The following is a 27,139-nucleotide window of genomic DNA, read 5'->3' as shown; positions in this document are numbered from 1 at the left end:
AATGGTCAGATTTCAATTCCACGCTTCGTTCAGACCGGTCCGAACGTGAACCGACGCTTGCTGCACTCAGCACAACCTCGTGCAAACTGAGTGCCGGTTGAGGAAATGGGTGGCCGATATAGCGTTCAAAACGAGCAGTCGTATTTCCACTGTCAGCGGAACCGGTTCCACGTGTAGTAGCTCGCCGCGCTCGATGCCATACAATCGAGACGTGCGCCGAAGTTCGTTGCACGCAACAACATTAGACGCATTGTCTGTCTGAATATTACAACCGACTGCAGGCCGTTGCATATTTGCATGGGATAGCACCGTGGTGCAGCATTCCTTCCGGATTGTTGAAACAGTGGCACCGGTGGCAGGGCCAGGGGCAGTCGATAAAGTTTAGCGCTCGGTTAGTGTGTGGAAACGGAATTGGAAGTGGAATTTTCGATCACCGCGGAGGGGAGGGGGGGATGTAACGGACGAGACGAGGTGGCGTACAGCGTTGCATTAGCATTAAAAGATTCAAAGGGCCGCCGTAGGAAGCGGGGCTTTCCCGAATGCCAGCAGTTTGTGGAATGTGTGGTGCATGCTGACCGCCACTGTATCAGATGCGGGCAGTGTTTGGTGTGGCGCAGCAAACAAAACAGTGTATCATTTCGTCCGCGAAGCTGCACCAGGTTTCCTACCGTCACACAGCCACAATGTATACGGTAATTGACCGTTATCGAAGGTCCCGTCGGGATCGTTGCGCGTACCGTTAGTGTTTTGCTACTGTGTGTATGTGCGAGCCTGTGTGCGTTCCGTGTGTGGTCTTATGTGCTGGAAGATACATGTGGCGTTAGGTCGTTTGCGTTACACAGTTTTTCTTCCGACCGCCCGTGCGTATATGTTGTGAACGGAAAATGAAGAGATAATTAGCAAGTGCGCTGCAGCTGCAATGTCAACACACACACAAACGCACATGCCGTTTGTCCGCCACCTACGCCTGCACGAGTGTTGTGATGTTGCCACCGGGCACCGGGTCACTGTTTGCCGGCTTTCATCGTCTGTAACGGCCATTTCGTGATCGTTGGCCGTGCAAACCGTGGCACCACAGGAATAAAAATAAACACTAAACGAGCCGTGGGGATGCAGTTTGGATGGAATTGCACTACCAAGCAAGAGCGAGAGAGAGAGAGAGAGCGAACGAGAGCGTCAAATGGGAAAGTGCTGCAGGTTGGAAAGTGAAATGGCAACGAAAACTCAACAGTAAGTGAAAAACGCGGGAAAGTGGTGGATGGAGGGAGAAAAGGAGTAGGGGGAAGAAAAGGGACAGGGACGCGAAGCGCACACAAAAAAAAACACACAAACAAGCGCAATAACACACATAAATAGCCATCACGGGAGTATTCTTGCAAAATATTTACGATGTGTGCCGGCGATGGAAAATTTATGAGTTTTTAACGATAGCAGCATATTTTTCTGCCAAGTCTGCGCGCCTAATCGTTTGCGATCGTGCTTCACGGTTCGATGGTTCGGGTGGCACTTTCCCTGGAGTTTTGGCAGGCAAGAAGCGGCAGTAGTTGGGACCGGTCGGCGCGGGGAGAAAAGACACCCGGGAAGCCACCAGTGTTTTTGCGCTGGCTGCCGTATCATATCGGAAGAAATTCCAATTTGCAATCCGTATCAGCGAACGCGAAATTAAATCGGCACTGGAGCGCGCTTGGGGCGGGAAAATGGAAATGGAGCGTAGGTGCTGGACCGGGAACTGCCTCTTTCCCGAAGCATCTAAACAAAGTGACTCCGGCGTACAGGCGAGCCCAGAAACAGTGGTGCTTCCGCGGAGTGAATCGGTAAAAGATATTTTCAAATCGACAAGCAAAGTGCGTTGCTACGCAGCCCTCGGCAAAAGTCACGATATCCTCCCCCCCCCCCCTGCGTTGGACGCGCGTTCACATTCCAAAGGTCCTTTTGTTATGCCTACACCGGGTAGCACAAGGCTTACCGGTACGAAGGCAGTGGATGTGTGTGTGTGTGTGGCTGGTACGATTTCCAATTTGATCGATAAGAATACTTCGGCGGAAAAGTTATAAAAGCCACCCGGGAGGCACCCACCCATTACCGGATACCGGTTGTCATCGCCATTAGGCAGCCATAAATCGGTGAAATCCGTTCGCCACGGGAAGTGAACATACCACAGTGAAGCTGAGAAGCACACACAGCTACGCAGCAGCAGACAAAGGCAAGGACAGAATGATACTGTCGTAGGTACTGCCGCTACAGGTGTGTCGTCGTAACGCACACGGCTCAGCACGTGTACACGATTGTGGTGTGTGTCATTCTGTGGCGACCGGAGAGAGAGAAACCGGTGGCTTAAAAATAAGTGAGCAATTTTGAGTGGTCGATTCACGGTAGGCACAGCTTACCGGCTTGCCGTAGATGAAGATCGTCGAAGATTGCGAGTGATAATCTTCGTGCATTATGTTGAGTTGATTGAGCGAACGCCCGGATATGGATATTAACATCGGCATGGTGCCCGGTGCTTTTAGTCCGTGCTTTAAGCCGTGCCTTTAAAGGATGTTCTACGTTTGAATCATGAATTGACTTGCTTGATTTAAAATATGATCAGCTGTAACAGAGAGGCAAATAATTGTGTAGTTGGGTATCGTTCTTCGGGGTACCGTTCTTTACCAATGATTAAACGCCACCGGTTTCTAACACGACAGGACCGATGAGAATCTGACTTCTGCTTTTTTGGCGCTACAACCTCGGAAGGTCTCGGTCCTGCCTGACAGTCAGTCCTACCCACGGAGAAGAAAGGGTCTGGATGGGATTTGAATCCGAACCTTGCCGTGTGAAGTACCGGACCTCCGCGAGTATGTAACTAAGGATAGCAAAAAGTAGAGAAATGGAAAGCTCCCGTGATATTAGTGCCAAGAATGAGAATTCCCTCATATGATTTTTATTAGTTTTTAGAATTCATGAGAGCGTACATGATGTGTGCTTGATTCCAGCAGCCAGCTATCAATCATTTCTAATGGTGATGTTCACGACTTCCACCTCTTTACCAGTTTTAAGTATCAATGGGTTCTTATGAAGTTTTTCAATGGTGAAACTAAGCCTCTTAAATAGAGGGAGGCGAAGACGGAAATCCGTCGTTGTAGGATACCATGCAGCTGATAGATGCCGAAAGAACCTCCAAACCAAGCTTTTGGGAATAAAGCTTTGGCAGTTAATGACGTGAAATGAGGTTATTGTCAAGAAGTAGCATTCAGCTTGATTGAAGTTCTTTTAGTAGCAGGGTCTATTTTATGTGTTATAACTGGCGACAGCGGCTCCGGTCTTCACATGGCAGAATCGCACTCAAATCCCATCTAGATTGACTATCCTGCTACGGGTAAAATCAAGTCTCAGAAAGCCAGAAATGGCAGGTCGAGACGTTTCAAGGTTTTAGTGGCAAGGAAGAAGATAACTGGGATGTTTGAGTGTTCTTTAACAGTCTAGGTGCTTCTTTCGAGTAATAAAGTAGTTCCACCATTTTAACTCTGTGACATTTGATTCGAAGAAAATAAGAATTAGAAGACGAATCTTTTTCTGCTTTCTTGGCACTACAACCTCGAAAAGTCTCGGCCTACTATTTCTGGCTTTCTGTTTCTGGCAGCCCTACGAACGGAGAGGCGGTTTGGATTTGAACCCCGGCCCTGCCCCGTGTCAAGGCCGGCGCCGCTGTCGCCTCGGCCACCGGACCGCCCCTTGAAGACATATAACTCGTGCAAAATAGATATGTTTTTCCTTCCCTAGTATGTCACGTTGTTATCGTCAATCTGCTAATCATGCGGTACCGTGAGCGTACATTGCAGCGCTAAAGAGAATTATGTCTCAATTTATAAAATTTATTTTAAATTTTATTTTACAATGCTTTAAAGTTTTCATCGAAATCACCTACAAAATCCTTTGTATCCTTTGTTGTTAAAATAATCTCTTCATGAGAGTGAAAGCTTGTCTATGAAATAACAAACGGCTTTGGCTACATTCAGAGCGAAGATTTGCTCCGGTTTTATGTGGATTAAATGATTTTTCATAACAATTAAATTGTTTAAATTCTACACGTTGAATAATATTTTAAACATCAACATTTTTGTTGAGTTTATTTTCTTCTAATGGCCATAAAAGGTTCTGTTAACCACGAACCCAATGTGAGAGCTTTCGCTCGCTTCGTTAAAAAATCATCAACTACCAGGCGGCTCCATCACCCTGATGTGTTGTAAGATGTCCAGCGTTGCTTGGCCCTTTTGCTAACGATCACAAATCTAAATGGCAACGTGCAAAGGTGCTGCGGATGTGGAATTGTTTAGATGTTCTGCACACAGACACGCGCGCGCGTAAACACAGGCGGACATTTTTTGTGCCTCTTTTTTTCCCCGTTCTCATCCGGGCAGGTTCCATTTTACCTTTTGCTCGTTGTTTTGTTTTGCTGCTTTCTTGCAAGGTCGGCACAAGATGGTGGCAAACGCTGCTTGAAACGTCGCAAAGAATAGCACAGTCCGATTTTACCGTTTCAAGTTGCGCTCCGGCGGATGCTGCTGTGAGTGACGCGTAGCTGCTGTCTGCCACACGAAATACCGAAAGCACATTCCGTAAGCAGCTTGTGTGCTCGCGTGCGTACGAAATGGATTCGGGCCACGGTTTACACCTGTGCTGGGCAGAATTCTTTTGCTTTAATCCAAATTCCTTTCCGGTGGGGGAGTGTCGACCGGAGGGTGCGAAACGTGATGCAGCCAGCTGGTCGGCGACACTAAAAAAAAAAAAAACACAAGCGCCCAGATACGCGAGTGACCCGAGAAGATGCACTTGAAATGTGTGTGTGTGTGCAGCAGCGAGCGAGCCACGAATGGAACTCGTTCGTGCGCAGCGCTACGGTAATAATCGTAAAATTGTTTCCGTACCATCCCAACGTAAACATAGTGTGACCCAATTTCTTACCCGTTGTTTCTTACGAGCTAGTTTTTTGGGGCGGAAAATGGCTCCAGCTGGGGGAAATGGTCGTGCGGTCGGTAGGTACTGCACTGAGGGTGCACCCTGCATCTGACGCAAGTGCAGCAAGCGGGACACATAAACGTCGCCACCGTGTTGGTCCTGGCGATTCTACCGAGTGCCGCGGTTGCACTGTCCAGCCAGCTCACGAACCTCACCACCACCAACGAATGCTTTTAAGCACGTCTTCCTTGCTCTTCGCTTGTGTCCTTACGGGGACGCAGTGGGTACGGTCGCCCGGTTGGGAAAGTTAGTTCTCCACTCCGTTCGGTAACATATGGAAAATTTAAAGTTTGTTTCGTACTTTTGCTTCGAATCCGGTCTCGCTCGTGGCAGCGACCGAATGGTCTGACTGGTGGGGTGAGGGGTCACCACAGTACCGAGTGTCTCCGGGAGTGTCATTTGCGTGTGAAAAAACGAGACAAGAAATGAACAAATGGCCGTCATTTGTATGGGGAAATATTAGGGCTCTTCCAATTGCTCGCGATACACAGAAGATGCCATTAATCAATGTATTTTATCTACATCTGCCTATTGTGTGTGTGTTTTGTGCTCTAGCGGGCTTCCGGGTTTCGTTCATCTATTATGTAGATGCTATGTAATTTTGACTTAAATATCGAAAAAATCGCACAACTTGAAGTCATCCATTTAACCAAACGATTGTTATTTATAGCTTTCCAAGAGAAAACGCTGCTTGTAAATTGGTTTTGCTGACCGATGCGCGTTAGTTTAGTATTGATATGTTGAAAGAGAGAGAGAGAGAGCGAGCAAAAAACGACCACTACATTACACTATTACTAAAGTCGTTAGTCGTTGTTCTTGTGTGCTTGCACTACAAACTATTTTTTTATGGCGGCTACGTGCTAGGAAACAAAACAAAACAAACCCCCCAAACCCCCGGCGCTAAAAAAGTGAAATATGGTGCAGAAGAAAATATATTCAACATGAACTCCTTATGTTGTTACATCTACTTTATGGGCTCCTGCCGCTCTCGAGGTCCCGTCCCGTTGGATGAACAAAAAAATAACAAATGGTGAAGAGCGCGATAGGCGCAGCGTTCTCGTTCGGGACGCAGCAGCACAGCCAGATGGGGCTGCTCGAAAGATAGTGGCACGTTCTATGATGATGTTTGCAGCTTCCAGCGTGCGAACAACCGATTCGTTTGTGCGGACGGACAACAAACGAATGATGATGCTCGTCGTTCGTGGGTCACCCCATTCGACATGCTCGACAAGCTCTTTAAGGTGTGTCTTTCAAGCGCGGCACAGAACACTGTACCTACCATCTTCCTGGGTTGGGGGTCCGTCTGTTCAATGTTGAGCCGACCCCAAAAGCTTGTCATTCGATGGGTTTTGCACTTTAGCATGAACGGCTCTTCGGCTGGCAAGGAGCCTCATAGCAGTAATGGGAGTTTTTCGTCAAAGAAAATACTTTCCGTACGGCTCGTGTCGTGTCGGCGCAGAATTTGAAGCCGCCCGCAGTGGAGCACACTTGGAGAAAGCAATCTTAGTGGCACCGAAATTTGAAGAATGAACGAAAGTTGATCGAGGAAGCAAAAAAAAAACGGCACACACATTTCGAAGATAATGCCAAACAAATTCCGACATCTTCCATGCTATTGTATTGTAAGTAATAGTGTGAATGCACATTTCGTTTGGCATCGCTTTTTGTGTGCTATCAATTTGTCATAGTTATTGCAACTTGTTTCGCTACTAGAAACAAGCACTGTTTTGCGATGATTTTGCCGATTATTTTAGCATCCTCCATAGTTGAGGACATAAAGAGCCACAGCCTGCACAGTGGTGCCGGCACAAAGGAGCCGACTCGTGAGGAGTGACCGAAATTCGAACCAATAAATCATAATTTATGTCAGACGCTCTTTTGGGAACACACTTTCCACGGCTTATCGGGAGGCGGGGGGTTTGTCTGGCTTTTATTGCCCCAAAACCAGCGCACAGCATGCTTCATATGCTTGCGCGTAGTTTGACGCTAGCATCTCAGGTACCGTTGTGGCTGTGGCACACACATCCCATTTTACCATTTTATCAATTAAGGTAATTAATGTAGACAATTTTTTGTTTTCGAGTCTTATTGTTTCACTATCGTGAAAGTGCGTAGTGAAATTGGTGTTAAGCAGACAAGGGTGCGATATAAGGCGCAAGCAAGAACGAAGCTCTATGCAAAGCTGACTCCAACAGTCAAAAAAAGCTCGAGCAGAGAAGGGCCGGACACAACGTTCGTCGGCCTAAAGTGAAGCACGGACGCTTCCTTTAGGGCTAGATATTGTTTTTTGTTATGTTATTTCTTTTTTGTTTTTGTTTATGCATCGTACAGCAAACATTCATTTAGTTTGGCCCAACAGAGTAGCTAGCTGTGAAGCTCGAAGTAAAATTAACAGTTCGGTAGATGAGCAGCAAAAAGCTTCGCTCGTTTGTTTCATATACTGCAGATGCGAGAAGATTCAGCATACTCACGGTGGAACATTTGTTGCTTTTTTCTCCTTCTCTCTCTCTCTCTCTGTGTATGAGCGTGTCGTTTTTTGTTTGTTTGTGCAACATCCCAAATGACCCATTTCGGTAGGGGTTTTCGGCAGTGCTCCATAGAAGCTGGAATGTGTTTGCGAAGCTGTTTATGTACGGAATAATTGAAAGCTTCAGCGCGCGTTGTTTGGCTGTGAGATGGCCGAAACCAGAGATTTCCACGTTTGTTTGTTTCGTTGGATTTGCCGAGGTGTTTGACTTGTTCAACTTTTATTGCCACCGTTACACGGGCGGGAATGTGCAGCCCCTTTGAACGCGCCAACCAACCAATCAGCATAACAACCGGCGTTGGAGGTACTCGAGTACGGTTGAGCGTAGGTTTTACTGGTTTCCTAAAATAACACACAAATTTGAAGCATTTGTTTCGTGTTTTGAAATATATGGGATATTTAGTATCTGTCCGTAAGCACCTCTTTACGCTCTCAGAAACACTCCTAACTGCTGCCTATCATTCGAGCTCATTTGTATTATTATTCACACGTGTTTCAAGTACCTCAAGCAACGATTGCAACCCATATCGAGTGTCTAGGTTTTAAGTAGTCTTCCTTATTATTCTTTGTAGCAACAGCGTCTTTAAGTATTGGGATATCTTGCTCATGCTTTCCCGTAACTAGATATTCAGTTTTGCCTTCTTCTACTCTCTTAACACTACAACCTCGAAAGGTCTATGATGAAAGGACCTATAATTTCTACCTTTCTGTGACTTGATCTTACCTGGAAAGTAAGCTCTGCGTACGGGGAGGCAGGATTTGATGGATTTGGGAGCCTCGGTCCTGCCGCGTGAAAGCCGGAGTCAGTTTTGGCTACAATGTAACAATCCGGATGGGGTTCGATATCATTCCTGCCGTATGGAAGGCGGCAACCACTGAGTACCCTTAGTGGCCCTTTGCAGTACTTACAAATAGGTTTATAGGTTAATAAGAGGGGAATGTTTCAAATAAATAGTGGAATATTGCAAACCAGCTGTGGACCTTTGCAATCATACAATGGAATATTGCATACAGATAGGGAAGATTGTCATAGTCTGGAACTATGAAATTAATATGGAATTATTGTGATCAGTCGTGTATGGTTCAACTCTATCGATCTGGAACAATGTCATTGAATCGTTTGTTTACAAAGCGAATCATCATCGTATCATTAACATAGAATTGGATAATTTATTTAATTATTTATTGATTATTACGGACAGATGATGTACTGTCCACTCGCATATGAATTTTTGGGTAATTATTGTACAATTATTTCAAACTGTTGTTTTAAAGACCATCACCGCTAAACCGGCCGTTCTGGCGAACGCATCAACGCCATCACTCCATCTCAATTTGGGCCTACCACGCCTCCTCTGTCCGTGTGGAGGGCCTAAAAGGATTTGAAGGGCTGGGTCGTCCGGTATCATTCTCATGACGTGACCAGCTCACCGATGGTGAGATCATCGTACAGCTCGTAGAGCTCGTCATTGTAGCGGCATTGTATAAGGACATACAGGGCTAAAAATCCTTTTGAGCATCTTCCTCTCGAACGCGGCTAGTAGGGTTTCGTCAGTTTTGGACAGAGTCCATGTCTCAGAGGCGTATGTAAGTACTGGGCCTGTAAATATTCTGTACAGTCCCAGCTTCGTCCGTCGCGACTGGCATTTAGAGTGAAGAAGTTTCCTCAGGCTGTAGTATGACCGGTTGGCAGCCAGCACCCGTGCGCGTAACTCAACATCAATGTTGTTGTCGGTGCTGACTTTTGATCCCCGATAGGTGAAGTTTTGGACGACTTCGAAGGTGCGGTCACCTATCTGTACATCACCCCTGCGTAAATCAGTGTTTGTTAGCAGGGCCGCTGGTGGTGCCACCATCATTTTGGTTTTCGCCTCGTTAATCTCCAATCCGAGGTTCTGTGCCACACGTTTGATCCTTTCATAAACTTCTGTTACATAGGAGAGCCTCAAACCAATGATGTCTACGTCATCAGCGTATGCCAGGATCTGGATTGACTCGTAGAAGATGGTCCCCGAAGTTTCCACCTCCGAGTCGCGGATTGCTCTCTCTAGCGCCTGATAGCAAAGGGCCCTGAGAGATTTCCAGTTGGCCATTGTCATTCTTACAACCCTGGTAAGCTTGGCCAGGACTCCAAAAGAGCTCTTTGCGTCGCACAGTTTTACCCTGGCTATGCTGTTTTAAGCGGCTTTAAAATCAATGAAGAGATGGTAGGAGTGGAGCTGCTGCTCCGCTATCTTCTCCAAAGTTTTGCCGCATCGTGAAGATCTGATTTGGTCCAGTTCAGTTTGATTACATGATTCGAAACCCCTGTGATACGCCTATTGATCAGGATCGTCAGTATAATGACATTTTATACTCCCCATGCACCCCATGTTCGAAAATCAACTTCTGTTTAACGGCAAGTCAACTTCATCAGCCCGGTTTTTTGTTTTTTTTTGCAATCGAAACCTAATTAATTACTGTAACGAAGTAGCATGCCCCCACAGACCGACGGCAAATGTCTATTAAGCGGAAGAAAATTGTTGGTGAAAAAGGCGGATGGTGGGTCGACATAATTTTTGAATTCGGCCCAGCTGTACGTTTATGAGTGCCAATTAAAGGACGTTGCCCGTAAACCAAACCATCCCTACACCCAGGCCAGTAGGACGTTTGGCACACTCTTTCCACTGTTGATTATGAACGGTTGTTTTACGGGCTAACATTTGACCTGCCCGAACTCTATAGAAATTCAATAGTAATAAAAAACACACCTAGGCATTCCTGCGGCCGCCCAAAGGGCTTGGCATTGTATTTGCCGCCCTTTTGTCAGCAATATGCATGAAGTTTTTCGGGCACATTTTTCCTTAGCAAGCCACGGTACAAAAGTTGAACCGACGCTAGTTATAAACATCACCATCATCATCATCATCAGGAACAGACCAAAGCAAACAAAAGCCTACAGTGAGGGACAAAAAAACAGAAAGGTTCGCCAGCTCAGACGAACCTGAGGGGTGTGTGTGTGTGTGTGCTTGCTCGGTTCGGCTTTTCCTACGAAATAGCAGTGTGTGTTTGGGGAATGGTTGTAATTAAGGGTCATGGATGGTTTTCATTAACATTTTTGTTTGTTTGCTTGTTTTGTGGCACAATTTGTGCGGTGGTGGCGTGGCGTGTCGGCAAAAGTGCCATCAATAGCGTTTTGCAATATTTACATAGGGTGCAGTAAGTTTTTTCGTTTCGTTTCGTCCTATTTTCTTGTCGAAGACGTGGCCATTTTGTTTGCATTTCATTTCACAATCGAACCAGTGTCCTAGCCTGTCCTGACAGGAGAGCTTACAGTGGATTGTTGCGTTACTGTAAGTATTGCGTTAAGTGTATCATAAATTGAAATGTCCGGTACTGTGTGTGTGTGTGTGTCGTCCGTACCAAGCGTACCTGACGTCATGGACGGCCAGGCACCATTGATGAATAGTGCGGAACGTCAAAATGAACATCACTCAACTACTCTCCACACCCAGCGCGGACAATGTGCCCAAACAGTTCGGTGGTGGTGGTGGTGGTGGTGAGAGATACATTTTCCGACGTTTCATCAACCGTTAGTTTCTTCATCCCTGTGTTTTTTTTTCGTATTTGCGTGTTTGTGGGGATTTCTTTTCTTTTTTTTTGTCGGCTCTATCATACGAATCAACTTTGCTAACCACCTATGACTGTGTGCTCACCCCTCCACGGTGTACGTGCGTGCGCGGGTACACACCCGGCCCGAGTGCGCTGGCGAGAAAAGCGCACATCCGCACACCGACCGAGTCGACAGTTGTCAAAATGGACGACAGCGTGGCGGCACGGGATGGTTATTGTAATGTTTATTTTCTATATGCTAATGAGATAGCGTTTCGTCTCCGGTTCGGGACGTCGGGACAGTTTGGGATCTGAGAATAGATTTTACATTTTCCATTCGCGGTGACTAAGTACGGGGGTCGATGGTGCGCCACGCGCTGTAACGCCACCGATCGCTATCGGAATCGGTCTTCTGACAGGTCACTCGAACTCGTTTCGGGTGGATGGTAGACAGAAAATATGTGCGACAGTCGCCTTGTTGAGTGTCGAATTGATTTGGGAAAGATCATAAAATTTGAGTATGACCACGGGTAGTATTTTAATGCTTCGAGCGACAATAAGCAGCAGGTGAGCCATACTCATGAAGATCATGATCATTTGCACAGCATGAAGTCTATCTGTACAGGTTAACTTCTGGGTTTATTGCACATCATCTAAGAAACGCTTGAAATTTATCGAGCACGATTAGGCGCCTGGTTCGAGGACCTTCAATCATACCCACCGTGGTGGTTGGGTGGCTATAAAGCGAAAGGGATTAGATTAACGGGCTCGTGAAGGTTTAATAAAAACTTCTAAATCATTTATACTTCTCGGGGCACGAAGGACCGAGGCCAAGAAGTAATGGGACGATTCACCAATCCAATATTGTTGTTATCTACCATCCCCGATAAAATGCGGGCGCAGTAAAATGAGTTACAATATCCACAAACCGGCTACGATTGTGTGTCTGGTGTGTCCCCTGTACACACAGCGCTTGAATGAAGCGTGGAAAACCTTTAATTAACAGATCCACCAGCGTCGAAAGCGAACCAATCGTTACGCTTCCGACATTGCCCCGTATGCACAGATTGTTTGTTTCCGTAAAGGTAAACCGATTAGTGCCTGGCGCCATGGGATGGCGGCGGCCCGAAGGTAAACATCAGTCCCGAGGATATCTGGAACCCGTGGTTCCGCGCGCTTCAGTATCTTCGCCGGAAGATAAAATTAAAGTTCCTAAGCTGGATCCCGAAACAGGTGGTTTTACGGTTTTAATTTAATGAAAGCATGGCGCGGCTCCGCAAAAGCCATTCTGCCCCGGTCAGATCTTGATAACGTTCGCGCAAGGGGAAGGAGCGCATTATGGGGCGATGTTCGGTACGAGCGAGGGAATTATGAGCATTGCATTGCAGGGCTGTAGGGAAGCTCGTCAGAAGGTGAAGCAGTGGAGCAGTTGGGAGAGCAAGGGAGAGGCCGGGAGGGGGCCGAAGTGGGAATGTGACGCCAGCACTATGGATTTTCTCGGGTTTACAGGTTCGGTGTCATAAATCTTGCCCCGGGGTGACATAAGGCGACTGTTGCACAATCGTGCCACACCGGAAGCCAATTCCGGATCATCGGTGTAGGTCGGTCACCAGCGCTGGATGGATCGATTGCACGTGACCCAGTTCGGTGTAACGAACATTGCGGAAATGCTGGTGTGTGTCGTTTTTTTTTTTGCTTCTGTATTCGTCCAATCCATCGTTGATTCAAGCCAAATGGGAAAATATTGTTTGGATGATACGAACGCTTGAGCAAGCGTACAGTGTTATGTGTCGCCGCATTAAATTCTATCGGGACTGACAACGATGGCCAAAAAAAAGAATAGAAAGACAGATGTAGAACCCTACCTCGGACACTTGAAAAAGCGTCCGTGTAACGAGTGTTTTCCATCGCCCGAAATGTAGCCACCACCACACGTGGAACGCAATTTATGTTTATGTTTCCCCCGGACGGTTCACCCACTTGCTGGAATTAGCAACGCCCGCGCGCCGGTTGGAAGAAAATTATACACCGATAAGCAACCGGCTCAAGTGGTCTCGCTTGAAAGTTTCTTTTATTTGCTTCAGCTATTTGAAGATTTTCGTCGATAAAACTTTCCAATACCGTTCGATGTGTACGCATCTTGTTGTGGTTTTCTTTCCCCTTCTTTTCTTCGGTGTGCACCTAAACCGATTTTCTCATAAATATCATAAATATTTAATAACCACTTTACCCGCGATCGGCAATAAAAATATGAGTGCTATCGAAACCGGTTCCGTCACAGTTGATTTGCGAAGCGTTTAGCAGCAGCCAGCCAGCCATTCGTAGTCCAGTTGCAATCTCCAGCGGTGTGCAATCTCATTTTATTACCATTTCTGTTTTTGTTGTTGGTTGTTGAAAATTTCCTCAAAACTTATGATAAACTGTTGAACGAAATGGAATTTTCCCATCCACCGACGGGCTGCCAAGTTAAAGCTAAACTTAAGCTCCAGTCCAGTAGCTGTGAAGTTCCACATTGTTTGCCGGCTGCTGCTGGCGCTGGTAGAGTCACAGTCGATTTGCTGTCAGCCGATCTATGTTTGTAATCGATTTATTGAATCACGACCATTTTCTGCGGAATGTGATGAAATTGCTGAATGACAATGAAGTTTTCGACGAAATGGCGGGCGGCCGTCTACAACGCAGTCCGGGCCAGTACCCCACACCCTGTGCTGGGGCCCGCAATGCAAACGGTGGCCAAAATTAGTAGCAACTAAAAGCCTGGCACAAATATGAATAGGCATACAAACAAGCTTTCTCACTTTTCGATTGCTCGATGAAGGTCGCAGCTGTGCGGAGGGACTGTTTGTCTATGTTTGTTGTGGGACTGTTTAGATTGTGGTACGTTTCGGTATGCGATGTAGGGCTTCTCGGACTTTCAGAATCTATGAGTATAATGCCATATGGGACATTACGAAAATGCTATCTTCTATTCCATCACAAATGTAAGTAAGTGCCACACTGTTATTGCCAAAAAGGTTGAGCTATGCGACCTGAAAAGGTCTCTTGGACTGCTCTTTATTGCCTTCCTTGTCCTGCTTTACCCGTACCTCAATAATCAGTAACAGGTATGCACTGTTGAAGTATTGGCAACACGGCCACGATATTATTTTTGTTAAATGGGAAATGTCAAGTCTGACAGCTGACAGAAGATAGAATAAAGTTGTAACTACTTCTGGCTGACCACTTGTAACGAAAGGACGTGTTTCTTGATCTTTGCATAGATTATTCAACATGCACACGATTCGATATCCGGTTCTCCCGAGTTTAGGTCAGCGCCGGCACTGTCTCGACCACCGGACCGTTTGGAATAAAGTTCGCCTAATTAAGAACTCGTCATATTTTTAATATTAATGGGGCCGTTATTATTAAATGTAAATTAAATAAAAAGTCCTGCCTGTTTTAACTGGTAAATAATATGCTGTTTCACATACCTCCTCACAAGAATCGAATCTTTATCACGAAAAAGCTCTTATCTACGCGGAATCATTCGCAGTTATAGTAGACAGATGACCGATTCGATGACGCATGCTAAAAATAATTTGTTACAGCATTTCGGAACGAATGGTTAGGCACTATTAATAAGAGAAAACACAGTTTTCCGCAATCGTATCGCTTATTGATGAGAGCAAAAGAACCTTCCTCGTCCCGTGCGACACTAATTTGTCTGAAACCCCTGTAAGAAGTGGGGGGGTGGGGGGGGGGGGGGGGGTGGGGCAACCGTTCACGTTCCGTGCCAAATGAGCTACGGGTGCTGGTATCTCATAAACCAGACCAAGTAATACTATCTCATATGCCAGATGGTCGTACGGGCGGAGGAAAAATCGCAGTTCCACATCGTTACCAGCGGCACCCAATCCCAATCGCAAACCCACACAAATGAGCATCTACATACACGCACTCACATGCACGGCCCTTCCCCATTAATGGGCGCCGCCATGTGTACCCAAGGGGTTGCCGCTGGGCATAGCAAACGACCGCAAAGGATACCGTAGCACCGTAGCTCCGTACCGAACACAACCTATTATTTACCATTTATGATTGATTATCCTTGCGTGTTTCGAAAGACCATTTCCCGACCGGCCATTTAACGGTGCAACGGTAATCATTTTAAATTGCATGTAAATCCCGACCCGAACCCCCTTGTACGGTCGCCGTCATCAGCCGATCGGCCGGAAGTGGGCGTTATTTTTAGTAAAAACCGATTCAGACAGTATTTGCGAGCGATCGGTGCGCATTTGTGTCGCGGTTCAATTGTTTGTTTCTTGCTGGATCGATGACGATGGGATAGATAGTCAGTGTATCGTACGCGCCAATATGAGCCAGCGGCAACGGGCGAAGCAAAACGGCGTGTCAGGTTTATCACTGCCTGAAGACACTGTTTACGCCTCGCGGTCGGGCAAGACAGTGGGCAATTGCAGCCGGCACGAGCGTGGGGGGTTTAGGTCTATTTTTAAGGAGCAAATAAAATTGCAGCTGAGGTTTTGTTTTCGCCAGCGCCAGAACACGGGACGAAAGTACAGGGCAAACTGTGAATAAACACGAGTTCCGCCACAATCAACAATGGCGCACCAGTTGCTCGTCAAAAAACGGGTAGGATGAAGAAGTAATGTATATGTACACCATCAATCAACAAACAATTCCATTAATCGACTCCACCGATTCTTTGTTGCATCTTCAACAGGGGTCCGCACATGTTGCCCACGTGTGTGTGTGTGTGCTAGAAGAATGCCATTCAAACTGCAACTTAATCCGATTTGAAGGTAATGGTCACATCCCGTCCCACGGCACTTGTGCCTGGATGAGGAATGAATAAAGAGTGAGTTCCACCTTGCAGTCACCGTGTCAGAACAGCAGATATTACATTACGGAGAGTGTATTTGCACTGCCCGTGGAGCAGCGAGCAAATTGTTTCCGCTAGTTCCGCAGAACATTACAATGGTACAGGAACGGGTAAGCTCGCCGGTAAGCTCGCACACGTCACAGAGCAAGCTACGAGCTGGACGTCCGGTTCTATTGCTTACGGGGGAAAAGGGCTCCAATTAACCTCAAGTCGCCAGGAGCGCACCGTACCGGCCGGTCCCACAGCTCAGGGTGGCGAAAAACGGTGAATCGCATGGATGGGACAGACAATGAGAAACTAATTAATTTCGATGACTAACCGGGGCTGAATGGGTACGATGTAGCAATTGAGAGCATCAAACAATGGGGGGTTTCGTCCGCTGGTGCCGCCTCGGGAAGGGATGCTAAAACCCCTTTCCAAATAAAGCATTTTTCGTTCGCTAACCACAAAACTGTGGACATGAAAGAACCCTGCATGGGAATCGTTTAATGGCAGGTAATAATCAACTCATAATCAGATTCATTAGGACTTGTTAGGTGGTGGTAGGCACTTTTATCAATTGCTGTTGCTTCGCGCAAACAACAATAGAAAGCCTAGCCATCGAGTGTCGATCACAATGCCTTGCCGAAACTCTTTAAGGCTGACAAAAGCAATCAGCTTATGGTTTCCCAATTATGCATAAGTTTCCAAGGACGCTCACTGCCTACGCCTACATTCCGGAGAAGCTTTAGCGGTTCTGCCGGAGAATAATTAGGAAACCATTAACCGTACGGCTTTGGAGACGGTCGGAGCATATTTTACCGAAGATCTTAATTCCCTTGGGGACGGGTTCTTTCAATAAAGCGATTCGCCATTTCCATTTCGGTACGTCCTTTGTTGAAGTTTTTGTTTTCTTTATTTGTACTACAATCAACGTTTAAAAAAAGTTATTCACATATTGGTGAAAATAATGGTATTTTCTTTCTCGTTTCTTATCTGCTTGTTAGGTCAAGCTTATTGAACGACAACCACTGCGAGTGAATTTAGAATGACGCACCAAGCAAAAGCACTTTAGAAAGTCAGCAGCAAGTTCGCCCAACCCCAGAAGCTATAACCGGGCATCGCCATGTATGAGGAAAATACTACGTCATTCCTGCTCCTCGGAGAGTACGATTCATTGGCCGAGCAAAACGTATCGGCGTTCGGCCTTTACCTCGAGGATGGGGAGCCGAACGAAACGTACATGGGCAACTTTACCTGTCCCCCGACGGACATGCCGACCACCTACTATCTGTTCATGTTCCTGTACGCGGTAGTTTGCCTGGTAGGCGTGCTGGGCAACACGCTCGTCATCTACGTGGTGCTCCGGTTTTCCAACATGCAAACCGTTACGAACATGTACATATTAAATCTGGCAATCGCCGACGAATGCTTCCTGATCGGGATACCGTTCCTGATTGCCACCATGCACATGAAGCGGTGGACGCTCGGCGGTGCCATGTGCAAGGCGTACATGGTGAGCACCTCCGTCACCCAGTTCACATCGTCGATTTTCCTGTTCATCATGTCCGCCGACCGGTACATCGCCATCTGCCATCACATCTCGTCGCCCAAGTACCGGACGCCGCTGGTTTCGCGCATCGTGTCCCTGCTGGCGTGGCTTGCGTCCGCCCTGATCATGCTACCGATCATGATCTACGCCGACGTGATAGAGCAGAAGCCCAATACCTACTCGTGCCAGATACTGTGGCCCGAAACGCACGGCCATCTGCCCGGGTACACGTTCACGCTGTACTCGCTCATACTGGGCTTCGTCATTCCGCTCTGCTTCATCATGACGTTCTACTGTCTGGTGATACGCAAGCTGCGGAACGTGGGCCCCAAAACGACGGGAAAGTCGCGCGGCAAACGACGCTCCCATCGGAAGGTAACGAAGCTGGTGCTTACCGTCATCACCGTGTACATCCTCTGCTGGCTACCGTACTGGATATCGCAGGTAGCCCTCATCACGTCCGACTTTGAGACGTGCAGTACGAGGCTCGATCTGATACTGTTCCTGCTGGTCGGTTGCCTCGGCTACATCAACTCCGCCATCAACCCGATCCTGTACGCATATCTGAGTGAGAACTTCAAGAAGAGTTTCCTGAAGGCTTGCACGTGCGCGGCACGGGCCGAGGTGAACGCACAGCTGAAGCTAGAGAACAGCGTCATGCCGAAACGTTCGCGCACCCGTACCAACTCCGACACGACGCAGCTAACCACCGGTTCGAAGGTGCAGCATCGATTGCTGGTGGAGCCGACAACGACCGCCACCACCACCACGACGGCGGCTTCGTGCGTTTCGTCCCGCAATCCTAGCCCTCCGCCCGCCCAGACGCAGCGGAACAACCATCTCCTGACCGTACCTGGTACGCCTGCCGGTGCATCCACCAACGGCAGCGGCAACACTCCGTACAGCAACCACAATAACAATAATAACGATACCGGTACCACCAACCCAGTCAATGGTAATCCCAGCACGGGAAAGGGTGACCATTCGTCCGCTTCCTATAACGCGAACGACGAAGGTTTGAGCTCGCCGTGTGGAAACGGTTTAGAGGAGCAGCTTGTCAAACTAACGTAACTCGTGCATTGTGTTAAGCACAGGAGCACGCAAGCCATAATATGTAGTTTAGTGATTTTTATTTTTGAATAGAAAAATTGTCAGAATTTAGAGTAAGTAAACCCGGTGGGAGTTTGATACAGATTTCACTAAGCTGATACAGCTGCATTAGCGTACGAACGAATCTAGAACCGAATGCGTCACAAACGTCTAATGTTGGATAAACATTGCCAAATAAGAAACCAATAAGAACCGGAGGCGAAAGGTAAGCAACATTTATTTATGTGATAACTTAATGTTAACGATGTCACGAACCAGGAAAGTGTGTGCGTGCTGGTTTTGTGCTAGCGCAAGAACTGGCTCCTTCTACGCACGGCGATCAGTGAAAGATCGCTTCGAAAAATCTCTTCGGATGCGTTCAACAGCTTCTTTACGGTTCTGCCCCTGCTGTCCATTAACGTCGATCGTACGTGATCGTGCGTGAGCACGCTGGCAGCGAGCCAATCCACATCGAACGCAGCTCGTGATGCTGTGGGTGCGCTTTGCCTTTAAGGCCGACGGACGATGGAATTTTCTTCATCGATTCTGCCGCCCCGAACGATGGTTAAAATTTTGATGGATGACAGTTTGCATCTCACGCCGAGCAGCATCACGCTCTCCGTTCCTGGAGGTGATCGGGTCGGAATTCGGTTACACAAACCTGAGCTCCCGAATTCCGTACCGCACCGCGCGTGCTCTGGCACGGGGCAGAATTGGAATTCGAAAAGCCGAGCTACACCAACTGGCCAAAACAAAAAAAGGGAGAAACATCTTTCGAAGTTATAGCACTTAAAGGGGGTTAAATTACGACCACGATTACGACGATGATGATGATGATGTTGATGATGGTGTTCATTGAGTGCCTTGGTAGCACGTGAAATATTTATCGCTTTTATAAATGGGGTCGAGAAGGGGGGTTTAAGCTATGCGGATTTGTTTAATTTATTGAGTGGGATAAATGCTTTTTTTTTCTCCACGTGTATGTGTTGGTTTTGCCTTCCCCCCGAATTTCGTTTTTGTGCATCTCATCCCGCAACGTCGAATGGCCTAACCGAACTTTGCCATTCATTCTCGAATCGTAATGTTTACGTGCGATTGAGGTACGAGCGTGTTTCGATTAAAAGTGGTTGATTGAGTTGTGCCGGCACCCATGGTTTTGGGGTGTGCGAGGTTATCGAGGCGCGTTCGAATGCATTCATCATCGGAATTCATCGCATGGTTAATGGAGGTTTTGTTTGTGCCGCGCGCTGACTTACAGCAACGGCACCGAAAAAAGACATTAGGTTGTTGCCTCATCTAGCTGACCGGAAGCTGTTACAACTGGACGCGTTTAATCGGCTGCAGGAGAGAGGGGGAGGGAGAGAATAGCTGGACAGTTGGAATGTTTCGTCGGCATGTTTATGGGTGATGGAACTATATATTAATCAACGAACGGATATAGTATAGGCGCGGACGGTAGATCTATTAGGCTAGTGCATCATCATAATTCATCATTCAACACAGTGCCCGTTGGTGTGGCTCATTTCGAAAGATGGCACTTTTCTTCGTTGCTGGAACGTATTCGAAGAGATTTTTAAACCGAAACCGAATAATCCTGTTTTGTAAGCTAATCTCAAACGTTAAGGTTGAGGGGTGAATTTAGAAGAAATTTTTGGTAGCCAATGTTTCCTCCTCCCCCCCGTCAAGAATGGTCCCCCGAAGCCCAACGAATAGGTTTTTAACATTTCTTAAACAAAACCGGCATAAACGTAATGGAAGCGCGTAGGGTGTAATTAGAACTACGAAATAGGAAGGATGTTTTTTTAAATGAAACCTATCAAAACAAAAAAGCTTCGAACATTGTGATGCAACATTTTATCGGCAAGGGTAGTACGTCGCCGAGCTCTATTTGGAGAAACTATGGTTCGTTCCGATGAATTTCACCAAAGTGAGTTGAGAGGAGGTGTCGTAAAAAGCCCGTTTTGATACATGCAAAGAGGTAGAAGAACAGCACCACGTTTGACGTTTACTTGACCGCATCGAATCAGCTGGTTATATGTGTTGTTTATTATTCTCGATGCAATAACATTATTTTATGATTTGTTTTCTTCTATTTTGCTGTTCAATATCGTTTGGAAAGCTTAGATCAAGTGAAGAATACAGAATATTGTAGTGTGTCAGTGCTACCTGAGCTGATTCTGTATTATATTTATAACTTTTTGGAGTGGTAACGATGCAGCGCCTATTTGGACAGGGCGGCTTTGACTGTATCGGCGTTACAGGCGGTGCCGGGTTTGCATCCTCGAACTATTGGTTGATCCGAGGTATAGGATCGTTCCACTTTTTTGCCGATCTGCAAGCAAAAAATAGAATCCAGATACATGCTGGACATCTCGCACCCGGAATGGGTGCAGCTATTCATGAAGTTTGTGCAGAACGAAGAAAGCCGTGCTGGATTTGACGGAATCGTTTTTTTTTTTGCATCACCGTGCTCCGGCTTGGTCACTATCCATTGGGATTGTGAGTGTTATATGTGTAGGGTACGGCCTACTCCGGGAGGGGGAAGGAAAAGGATAGACAGTACGGCCTTTGGTGGTGGTGGACCGGTACCGGGAGAGAATCAGCAGCGACCGTTGGACACTGCCGAACAGATCCACTGCTGGGGAAGGAATGGCACGAGTTGATGGTGAAACCAAGCAGGCCTCGTGCCAAGGGGGGAAAGGAATGGTGAGAACCGTTGGACAATGCCGAACTGGTCACACACCAGGAGTGGAAGGAGAAGGAAGATGAAGCTCGAGCTCAAGGTGGGGTCGGAGAGCGCTAGAGAGTGTCCAATGTTGGTTGCCCGTCAAGGACCTTCAGAGGATTCTTTAGCTGGACTACCTTGGGATGCGAAATAAATTTCAACTCCTAAGCTCTTTGCCGTTTGTCTCAGTCTCCCCTGAATCGCATTTTATTTTCACATAGTCGCTCGAAGCAGCCGTGCTGTACTAGCGATGTTTAGTAAATTACATTCAGGTTCTTTATGGTTCCCTAATCGCACCATAGATGGCGCGACTCGTGTTTAAACAACCCCGGTGTAATGCGGGCGGTCTAACTTTAGGCGCGTTAAATCTCGAACATCCTGCCACCTTGAAATTGAGAAATTTCAATAATTTCCTACTGCCGTGGGTATAACGCATAGCTTTACGCGAGGCCTAACTACCTTAGTCTTGGTACTGGTTTGCAGTGTAAATACCCTAGCCTTTCCATCCTTTCCAGGATGGACCTCAACTACTCGTGCTAACAGCCAAGAAAGTGGTGGTACATTATCTTCCTTGATGATCACTAACGTACCTGGAACGATAGCCCTTTCATCATCCTTATACCATTTCGAACGCGGTTGGAGTTGCTGTAAGTACTCCTTATGCCATCGGTTCCAGAAGTGACGCATTAGTTGTTGAACATGTCGCCAATGTGTCAACCGATTTTCAGGAACGCCCGCTGTCTCGGCATCTGGAACATGTTGGAGGTGCGATCCAACCAGGAAATGTCCGGGTGTAAGGGCCGTCACGTCAGTGGGGTCATCGGTCAGCGGTGTTAATGGCCGAGAATTGAGGCATGACTCAATTTCGGTCAGCAGCGTCGCCATGTCTTCGAAGGAGAGAGACGTTTTGCCTACAACTCGTACTAGGTGGTGTTTCATCGAGCGCACAGCCGCCTCCCAAAGCCCACCGAAATGGGGAGCTCGCGGTGGAATGAAGTGCCACGTAATCCTCCTGTCCAAGGTCCATGTCCGGATGCTCCTTTGATGATGTGATGAATGCAACAGCTTGTAGACTTCATTTAGCTGGTTGCTTGCTCCCTTGAAGTTTGTTGCATTATCTGAATGCAACTCTGCTGGAAGTCCACGGCGTGCCACGAATCGACGTAACGCTGAGATGAATGCTTCCGTCGTCAAGTTGGAAACAAGTTCGATGTGAATTGCACGAGTGGCGAAACACACGAAGATGGCTACATATGCCTTTGTAGCAACTGCTCGCCGGTATGCGCCTTTCACAAAAACTGGACCGCAGTAATCAATCCCCGTGATTGAAAAAGGTCGGTTGGAAGTCACTCTCGTCGAAGGGAGATCTGCCATTAGTGTCTCTGATGAGATAGGACGGGCACGGAAACAGGTGAGGCACTGATGATAAGTCCTTCTCGCGTGGTTTCTGCCGCCCAAGATCCAATATCGTTGTCGGCTCGTACTCAGCATCAGCTGTGGTCCCGCATGTAGCAGCGTCTTGTGGAAATGATCCATCAGCAGATGGGCTAACGGATGTCCGTTGGGAACCACGATAGGATGTTTGGTGTCCTCTGATAGCAATGCGTTGCTAAGCCTGCCACCAACACGAATGATGCCGTCTGCTCCCAGCTGCGGATGCAGCCACTTCAGCTTCGATGACGAAGAAATTGATTCCTTCCGTTGTAGTGCTCTTATTTCTTGTGTGAAATAATCCCTCTGCGCTAATCGGCACATTACTTCCTCTGCTTCCTTCAGGTCTGCTGTCGTGATACCAGGGCCAGTATACGATCGACGTTTTGAACAACGGTTGAAGTATTGAACCCAATACGCCATCATTCTTCTGAGCTTCGAGAACGATGAGTATAACGTGAAGACGCGATGGTGCGGTTTCTCGACAACTGCACAGGCCACTGTAGAGGCGCGTCTTTCTGCGGCAGCGTCGTCGTCAAATGACGATATCGATGATTCCGGCCATTGCTCTTCCGGTTGATTTAGCCATGGTGGGCCCTGCCACCATAACGGATTGTTGAGGAGCTCCTTACTCAGGCAGCCGCGTGATGCAAGGTCCGCTGGGTTGTCTATTCCAGCAATGTGTCGCCAAGCACAACCAGTTGTAAGCTGTTGCACTTGCGAGACACGATTGGCGACGAACGGCTTCCAGCAGCTTGGTGATCCTCGTAGCCAATGCACCACGGTGGTTGAATCCGTCCAAAATGTAGCTGGAGATTGCAACTCGACAGCTGACTTCACACGATTATAAAGCAAGCTGGCTAATTGTGCTGCGCACAATTCCAGTCGGGCGATGGAGTGCTTGCTGCTTATTGGTGTCACCTTCGTCTTCGAGGCGAACAGTTGAATCGTGACGACTCCCTGTTCGTTGCAGCTCCTGATGTAACAGCATGCTCCATATCCCTTTTCTGACGCGTCGCAAAAGAAATGGAATTGGCTAGAGATGCTGTCAGGTCCAATTGCTACACGAGGAATGTGTAGCTCCTGTAGATGGATCAATTGGTTGTGGAAGTTGATCCATTGTCCTTGAAGGTGATGCGGTAGTTCGTCGTCCCATCCCCAGGGATGTTGCTGGTCCGTCTGAAGAGTCCAGATACGTTGGAGGAATTGCTTCGCCATGGCTTTCACTGGGTCAACAATTCCCAAAGGATCGTAGATCCTGGCGATGCAAGAAAGGACCTTCCGCTTCGTTATTGGCCCAATAACGTAGGGCGCGTTGATTTTGAAACTCATGTTGTCGGAAGATGAGTCCCAAACTAAACCAAGAGTTGCCAGAACTCCTTCGGCTCCCGATTCAGCAGATGGAGTGGCTGCTAACTGCTGTTGGTCCACATGCTGTAGCACGGATGGCTTGTTGGAAGCCCATTTTCGTAGCTCGAACCCCGTCTTCGCGTACAATTCTGCCGTTTGTACTTGTAGGGATTCAGCCTCTGCCGGCGAATCACTTCCAGACACGAAATCATCCACGTAGAAGTCACAGGATCGCGCAGCTGCAGCCGGATATTCCTTCCCATGATCTTCTACCGTTTGTTGTAATGATCGTACTGCCAGGAACGGTGCAGATGCTGTCCCATACGTCACGGTGTTGAGCTCATACTCCTCGATGGGCTCGTTTGGTGAATTCCGCCACAGGATGCGTTGCAGGGATCGATCGGTGGGATGTACCAAAACCTGCCGGTACATTTTAGCCACGTCTGCTGTGAGGGCAACAGCCCTTGTACGGAACCGCATCAAAATGGAGGTAGCATCCTGTTGAATGGTCGGCCCGACCATTAACGTATCATTCAATGATACTCCCGTTGATGATTTGCTCGATGCGTCAAAGACGACACGGCACTTGGTAGTGGTGCTGTCGGCTTTGAAGACCGGATGATGAGGTAGATAGAACGTCTCAGCGTCCATCGATGTAGCTGCCACCTTGCTCATATGACCTAAGCGAAGGTACTCGTTCATGAAATCAACATAGGCTTGTTGAGTTTCCGGTTCTCTTTGAAGTCGTCGTTCTATTGCTAAGAACCTTCTTAGTGCGCTGGTCTTTGAGTCCCCAAGTTTGCCGATCATTTCGGCTTTCCGGGGAAGTCGAACCACGTATCGACCGTTGATGTCTGTGGTAGTTGTCGCTGTATAATGCTCCTCACACGCACGTTCTTCGTTGCTCCAGCTTGGTGTGCCGCTCACCTCTTCTAGTTCGAAGAATCTCTTCATCAAAGAGTCCAGCTCGTTGGTGTGCGTGACGACTGCACACATTGAAGATGACAATGGTTCCTCGATGATGGTGTTTCCGCTGACAACCCAACCAAATTCGGTTTCTTGGAGCGTTGGCATGTTGTCACCCAACGATAGCCGTCCGGTCCTCAGGATCTCGTAGAAGAGTGATGCTCCCAGTATCAGGTCGATAGGCGCTGGGTTGTTGAACGACGGGTCAGCCAGAACACATGCTTCAGGAATACTCCAGTGGCTGATGTTGATGTACTGTCGTGGCATTTCCACCGTCAGTTTGGGAAGCACTAACATTTCCACCGTTGCATTGTAACTGGAGCATCGGGAATGAATGGTAGTAGTCACGGTGTGTCGCACGTTCGATCCTGCGCTGCCACCAATCCCTGACAAGGGAATGTTTACCAATTTGCGTGGTAAACATAGGAATTGGGCTAGCCTGCCAGTGATGAAGCTGGATTGTGCTCCGCTGTCCAGAAGAACACGTGCCGGATGGGTGACTCCTGCGCTGTCGGTGATGTTGAGCATTGCCGTCGAAAGCAACACAGTGGATGACACAACTGTGGTTAATGTTGTCGTAGCGGTTGTAGATTGTCTTCCAGTAACAGGTGATGGACCAGGTGTTACACGTGAGTTCTCCACATGAATCAACGTGTGATGCCTGCCCTTGCAGTGACGACACGACCATGGTGAGGGACATTTAGAAACTGCATGTCCGGTACCAAAACAGTTGAAGCAGCGGTTCAATGTTTTCAGCTTCTCGATCTTATCCGTAGTCGTCAGTATTAAAAACGTGGGGCACTTGTGTAATGGATGTTGCTGCTTACACAAAGCGCAACAGAGCTGCGGAGGGTTCGGAGTCGATGACACAAATGCCTTGGTGCTCGCTGGTTTTCCCGACGGTTGTCGTTGTTGAGGCTCCTTCGTTGCACAGCTTTCCAACACTTCCGTCTGCCGAGTGATGAACTCAAGAGTTTTGTACAGCTCAGGAAACTCTCCATGCTTTAACGAGCGTTCCCACAACTTCCGAGTTTCCGCATCTAGGCACGATGACAGAATGTGGGTGATGATGAGGTTGCTGGTTCCGTCGATGGGCTTCTCCATGAAGATGAGACCGTCAACATGCGCCTTACAAGTCTCGGCAAGGTGACGAAGATCCTTTGCAGACTCTCGGGGTAGCGCCTTGAGGTGTAACAACCCGGCGATGTGTTTGTCGACGATCAACCGGGGGTTCTCGAACCGCTGGACTAAGATCTCCCATACACTCTCGAAGTTGTTGCTGTTCATCATTGAGGCGTTGATTATGCCGGCAGCCTTTCCTGTCAACGCCTTGTTCAAATGATGAAGTTTCACAGCATCAGACTCATTGGCTCGGCTCATGATGTCCTGGAACATAGCCTTGAACTTTGGCCACTGTTCGTAGCTACCGTCGAACGTAGGCATCGGGATGTGGAGACGGTGTTGCGGCATTACGAGTTGTGCTGCCACCGGCGGAGGCTTGACGTCCATGCTCTGAAGAGATGCCGCTTTCACCAAATATTCGGCCTGGAACACTTCGTCCTCAGCGATGTCCTTGTCCAAATCATACGGTAGCTGCTCGATGAGTTGATTCAGCAGTGTATGTTGTTCAGCCTTCAGCTCTTCCAGCATTTTGGATTGCACTTGTGCAAGTGTTGGATCGGTCTGCATGTTGATCAGCCTTTTATGCACGACCTTCAACTTGATGCGCAACACTTGCACTTGCATGGACACTTTTGGTTGCTGCATTACTGCAGTTTCTGCTCCAGATAACTCCACGGTGTCCATGTCCTTTGTCGACGCACGTGTCACTGGCATGACGTTTCACTGCACTAGCACTGATGATGAAAATACACACTGATGCACAAACACCGATGACGAATTCGGAAACTGCTTGCAGTGCGGCTCCACCTAGTGGGCTGACGGTTGTAACCCCTCGCTGGATGAGCGCCGCTGTGGAACTAATTCGTCGGATAGTTCCTTCGATGACAATGGTGGTGCTGGATGAAGATGGCGACAGCTGGAGGGTTGGCG

General features: G+C 47.8%; 2 protein-coding genes across 2 annotated transcripts; one reads left to right on the top strand and one right to left on the bottom strand.

Annotated features, from left to right (window-relative positions):
* The first annotated feature begins 154 nt into the window (after positions 1-154).
* LOC118506001 (somatostatin receptor type 2-like) lies at positions 155-21,176 on the top strand. The gene is made up of 2 exons (XM_036042582.1): positions 155-1,230; positions 16,982-21,176. The coding sequence occupies exon 2, from the start codon at positions 17,101-17,103 to the stop codon at positions 18,595-18,597; it is 1,497 nt and encodes a 498-aa protein (XP_035898475.1). The 5' UTR covers positions 155-1,230; positions 16,982-17,100; the 3' UTR covers positions 18,598-21,176.
* On the bottom strand, positions 19,031-26,923 carry LOC118507140. The gene is made up of 2 exons (XM_036045174.1): positions 22,825-26,923; positions 19,031-19,161 (listed from the first exon to the last, which is right to left on the bottom strand). The coding sequence occupies exons 1-2, from the start codon at positions 26,921-26,923 to the stop codon at positions 19,031-19,033; spliced, it is 4,230 nt and encodes a 1,409-aa protein (XP_035901067.1).
* Positions 26,924-27,139: the final 216 nt, after the last annotated feature.

Source organism: Anopheles stephensi, chromosome 2 (assembly GCF_013141755.1).
Source record: "Anopheles stephensi strain Indian chromosome 2, UCI_ANSTEP_V1.0, whole genome shotgun sequence".
NCBI lineage: Eukaryota > Metazoa > Arthropoda > Insecta > Diptera > Culicidae > Anopheles > Anopheles stephensi.
This window is presented reverse-complemented; position numbering and strand designations above follow the sequence as displayed.